A 5,611-nucleotide genomic window follows, 5' to 3' on the forward strand; every position below is an offset into this window, starting at 1 on the left:
GTATATTACTATTTACAGGAGGACTCCCTTCAGGCACCACTACCCCAGCTGTAACCACCATTGGTCCTTGTGGGGCTGGTAAATGGCAGTGCTCTGATCTGACATGTATCGATGCTAACAGATACTGTGATTATCAACAAGACTGTCCAGATAACTCAGATGAGGCTATTTGTGGTAAGATCAGACTTTGGTCAGTGATTTTCATCAATAAATTTGATAACCTACATGTAGATGGTAGAAGTGTGATGGTAGTAGTAGTTATATTAGTAGAAGTAGTGATAGAAGGCCTAATAGTAGGAGTATGAGTATGATGATTAGTAGTAGTAGTAGTAGTAGAAGCAGTAGCAGTAGTAGTAGTAGTAGTAGTAGAAAAATAAATAAAGAGGCCAATTGCTACACTTCTCTCTTGAGCCAGAGGTTCAATTTTTAGTATTTTTCCTGCTCATTCCATTCAGAATTCACTGCGAATAATTAAAATGTTTGTCTTAGCTGCCATGAGCACAGGAAACGTAGCAAATAGACATCAATTATATAAAACAAGAGTTTCTTTTCTCAATGATTTTAACAAAGAGTATTTCCATCTCGTTGGATTAATTTGGGACATCCCAAAACTAAAAGATCCTGTCTCATTTAAACTTGCCAAATGTCTTTAGTGATTTCTTCAGAAAAATGGTATTCCATACAGATTTACTTATTGAACATCACGATGTGTTGCAACTTCCGACCTAATAAGCTGAATACAACTGATGTATGAATGTGAAGTCCGTGTACAGTGGTGAAAAAAGGGGTTGATTCAAATACAACTAAACCAGAAAGGATTTCACGATCAAACACAAATTATTATCGAAGAAGACCTTCCCAGATTGACACAGTAAATCTGAGCCAGATCGGAATTGATCTTCATTGTAAAGTAGGTTACTTGATACCTGCATTACATGGACTTCTTGTAATCTTTTTTACCCAACCCAATGGTCTTTCCCGAATTCAAACTGGACTTAAAGGGGAAGTTCACCCTGAAGAAAACTTTGTTGTAAATATAGCAGAAAAAATAGTAAGAAATATTGGTAAAGGTTTAAGGAAAATCCGTTAAAGAGTAAGAGAGTTGTTAGAGTTCAAAATTTGGGATTTGTGGCGTCATAAACGAGCAGCTGTCCATGTGTTATGTAATATGAAATGCATGAATTTCAAGTTTTGTATGGTTCCTGATGATTTAATTTTGTTTTCTATTCATGATAGGGTGTGAAATGATCTGTCTATTAATATAAAAAAAGGTACAGTGAAAACCATTTTCAATTTTCTGAGAAAATGACATTTTATTTTTTTACCATTTGCTATGTAGGAATGCTGCTCGCATATGACGTCACAAATAATTGAAATTCTAATAACTTTTAAATTATTTGATGAATTTTTCTCAAACCTTCGGCAATACTTTTTATTATTTTTTCTGCTATTTTTACAATAAACTTTTTGTCAGGGTGAACTTCCGTATAAATTGGAAGATCCGCACTAACCAATTTTTGTTACGCCTCTCTCCAATCTCACTGTATACAGGACCATGTGATTTCGATACTAATCTTTGTGGATGGCGTGATGAAAGCTTTGGAACGTATGTATGGGGGCAAGAAGCTGGTGGTATCGGAACCATACCAGGGCTTAGTACACAGGCTGACAGTGGTAGGTACATTTACCTTTTTTTAAATTGCGCATATTACGTTGCCATATGACGTCCCTATGTGTTTCCGAAGGTCTTGGATATTATGACCCTGGCTTTAGCCCCGCAATCTTGTAAAGTGCAAAAGCATTTCAAGTACGTTTTGAACAATAAAATAGGAATTTTCATTTGTTCTCGTTCATCCCCCCCCCAAAAAAAAAAATGAAACGAAATTTGCAACCTGTTTCGGGAGGTGATTTATTTTCCTGAACTTTCTGTCTATTTTGTATTTTTGTACCACAGACAATCCGTTTGAATTAGGCTGCAACACTTTGACTTGTAATGACTAAAAAATAAATAAATACCTTTTTACTTTACATTCAGTGTGTGGCAAAAATAGTCAATCATGACTTATTGCCAAAAAAAAACAAGGAATGAATGGATATCTTGTTCAAAGTTTCACCTCAATTTTTATCCAAAAAGTAGGATGTTTTTCATTTCAGGTTCTAGCATATATTTGGACTGGAACCATCGACCTTGTCCTTGTAAGCGCTATGATAATCTAATTGCGCCATGGTGGTGGTCAGATGCTCAAGTCAATGCCAATTCTATTATAGCTTTACAAATCATGTTTATGAATTGATGATGTGTAGTCGTTGCCTAAAAAACCCTACTCGTATGCCGGAAAAAAGAGTTCGTAGGGATGGAAATTTAGCTTTCGGCATTTGAGCCTGATTTTGCTAAAATAGTTCCCCTATCAGGTAAATTATATTTCATTCTGTAAAATTATAATATGTAACTTTCAACAAGGTTTCATTCTACATAGCATAGATTACAGTCGTCCTTTACTGCTATGCTTCAATGTTCCTCCCTGACAGATACAATAAACCTTGAAAGAAAGCTGTGCTAAATGTTACGAACCATTCATAAAAAGAACTGTAGATAAACATTTCATATTATTATATTATGCCACCAAAATATATGTATTATTGTTACAAAGGATATTACATGAGAGTGGTACCCGGTAATGCTCAGTTCAAGGAATTTGCCCGATTCGTGAGCCCCACACTACCAGATACATCTATCTACTGTCGGTTTGACTACTGGTACTATTTCAAGGTTGGTAATGACACTTTACATTATTGAGACCAACGAACGTTGAGGAGAGCAACACTTTGCAGTACTGCAACATTCGTTGTTTAGGAATATTGTAAACCTTATATATGACGTCATAATCTCATAGAGCCATCCCTCATGGGAGATAGGCTTACGTGTAAACGGAATTCAGCCTGTAAGATGGCGTTACGAGTTTGTCAATTAATAAGGTTCAATGCTTTATTAGTATAACATAAAGATCTATTCCTTGAGTTAGTAGGAAGGTTCAATCATTTTTTTCCCCACATCACCCCATAAAGTTTTTTTAAAAATGGGGCTTGATGTGCACAATTTGTGGTTTTAAAAAATGCATGTACTTGGAATAGATTAGGACTCAAAATTTGAAGATTTTTAGATTAATTGTTTTGTTATATCAATTTCATTTCAAATTTTTCATTGTAAAACAGAATGACCAATATGATCATAAAATAAATGGTCATATCACAAGATGCAAAAAAATAATAGCAAACATTGGAAACAAAAAAAAAACAGTGCTTGAAAATCATTTTTTTATGATTTTCCCATTCTCAGTTTGTCTCTTTGCTCTCAATTAATAGCCATCCGATGACAGTGTTGAGTTCAACTTAGAGATGGAGAAATTGGATCAACCAGGGTATATTGTTTATCACAATGATCAGACCGAGCAGTGGATCAATGTACATGTTTATTACGGTCGAATCGAAACCACTTATCAGGTATGGTTTGAAATAAAAAGAGGTGACTAAATTATATTAATCACACCCATAATCTATCATTACATGTACTATCATATCTACAGCAATATACAAGATACATACAGTAAATATACAAATATCGATAGAGACAATCTTATTCATATATACAAGTATCAAAATATGTCCAGTCAGCAGAAGTGATATTATAAATATGAAAATAATAATAATTGAAATAATAAAAAATGATGATAATCACAACGATAATAATAATAAGCACTTGTATGGCGCCATTTATGAAGGAATATTGTGTGTTGTGGCGCACAAGAAAAACAAGAATGTATGAGTTTGGATGAGTGTCTAAATTCGAATTATTGATAATCTGAACCTGTTATCCTGTATAAAGATATTTTAATAAAAAATAAATAATACATGCTTTCAAATGTGCTTTGTCCATGTTGCATGTGTTTCAGCTCATTTTCATGTATACAATTCCTTAGCTTCAATGTGCAATGGCAAGATCTGTCATTTTATAAAAGAATTTATCATGTTATGATGATCCACAGCACATATATGGCGCCATATATTTGTTTAAGAGATTCATAGCTGCATGCTCATCCGATCAAGCTAATTACTTTACACATGCTGAAATAAATGCGTTTTGAGGAAAGATTTGAAGAGCTCATTGCTGTCAATGATCATGTATCTGTTATTATTCTATGTTTCATTGTCTAGCTTATCTTTGCTGCCTTCGCGCAAGCAGATGAGGACATCATTGTTGCGGATGAGATCTCTTTCACTGACTGTAAGGTAGATTCCTATTTTCCATGCGAGATTGAATGTGATAATAAACTATGTGTACCCTACTCAGCTGAATGTGATTATACAAATGACTGTGGTGATCGAACGGATGAGAGGACATGTAGTAAGTACACTCACTTTCTTAATTTCTTGTATTTACGGTAGTTTAAAAATAAATTCCAGTTTTGGTAACGATCTCAAAATGACTTTTTACAGAATCTAATATAATGACCACCCAAGTGCCTGTTTGTATGAATAAAAAATATGTGCCAAAGAATTCTGGGAGAAATTGTGTAATTGCTGAGAAATAAGCAAAATAAGCGCGAATTCTTTCACTTCCGACGGGTCTTTATTCCAGCAATATTAATACACTGTCCCACGTGTGCCTATCTGTGTTGGTGATCTTCAGTGTGAACGTTTTTCAGCGTAGATTTCAAGATTTCACAAAGTTTAGTTTATGCGACTGTACCAGATCTAGATCCTCGATGATATTCTGACAATTAAGCCTGGTTTTACAGACTTTCTCATGAAATCAGTGTTTACTGCAACTACTGGCATTCCTCTTTAATGCCTCCAGAGGGCGGTTTCATAAAGCTGTTCGTAAGTTAAGACCGACTGGTGAACCCTTCTTACGCGAAAGTATCACTAGTCATTCTTAGAGTCCCTCTTAACTTACGAACAGCTTTATGAAACAACCACCGGGGATGTTTCACAAAGATTTAAGTGTGACGTAGAGTTGCATGTATACCTACTTCGCAGTTTCCCGATGTATAAAAGGCATCGCCGCATTGGTCAACTCCTATCCATACCTCATACCTAACAGGATGCTCACTACTTTTAATTAATGAACTTGTGCGTAAAATTTCATCAAACTTAATTATTTGTAAAATACCCCCCGCCCATAATTCTAATAATAAAATGGAGTACACTCTAAATGATGAAGAGCCCATCTAGTGCCTAATCACACTTCTATTTGAGTTATTACAGGGACTTATCCTTTCAGAGTAAACATTTAGAGTGAAATGTGAATTTTATAACCATTTTTCTCTCCAAAAATTATACATAGGGGAAAAATAAATTCCCTTTTCTTATAAATTATTTATCATTCTCATGTTTCAATTGATTGCCAGCGTTTAGACATGATAAACTTGTACCACGCTCGCCAACATGATGAATCGCAGTTGAGTGTAGTCCTCATATCTGTAAAATTCCATAAGCCTACATCTCTCTGCTAAAAAACTATTTATTATTAAGCAATGTTTTCATATTAGCTGTGTTCTTTACTTACATGTTCAGATTCATCACTATGTTTGTGTGTGTCTTTCAGGTGAAT

General features: G+C 34.7%; 1 protein-coding gene across 1 annotated transcript in view; it reads left to right on the forward strand.

Annotated features, from left to right (window-relative positions):
• LOC121417879 (MAM and LDL-receptor class A domain-containing protein 2-like) overlaps window positions 1-5,449 on the forward strand; it is a 38,675-nt gene extending 33,226 nt beyond the window's left edge. The window contains exons 26-31 of the mRNA XM_041611613.1: window positions 19-174; window positions 1,552-1,674; window positions 2,652-2,770; window positions 3,364-3,501; window positions 4,213-4,402; window positions 5,409-5,449. Coding sequence (XP_041467547.1) covers window positions 19-174; window positions 1,552-1,674; window positions 2,652-2,770; window positions 3,364-3,501; window positions 4,213-4,402; window positions 5,409-5,449 — 767 coding nt within the window. The remainder of the gene's footprint in view (window positions 1-18; window positions 175-1,551; window positions 1,675-2,651; window positions 2,771-3,363; window positions 3,502-4,212; window positions 4,403-5,408) is intronic.
• The last annotated feature ends 162 nt before the right edge of the window (window positions 5,450-5,611 follow it).

The sequence above is a fragment of the Lytechinus variegatus genome, chromosome 6 (assembly GCF_018143015.1).
Source record: "Lytechinus variegatus isolate NC3 chromosome 6, Lvar_3.0, whole genome shotgun sequence".
Lineage (NCBI taxonomy): Eukaryota > Metazoa > Echinodermata > Echinoidea > Temnopleuroida > Toxopneustidae > Lytechinus > Lytechinus variegatus.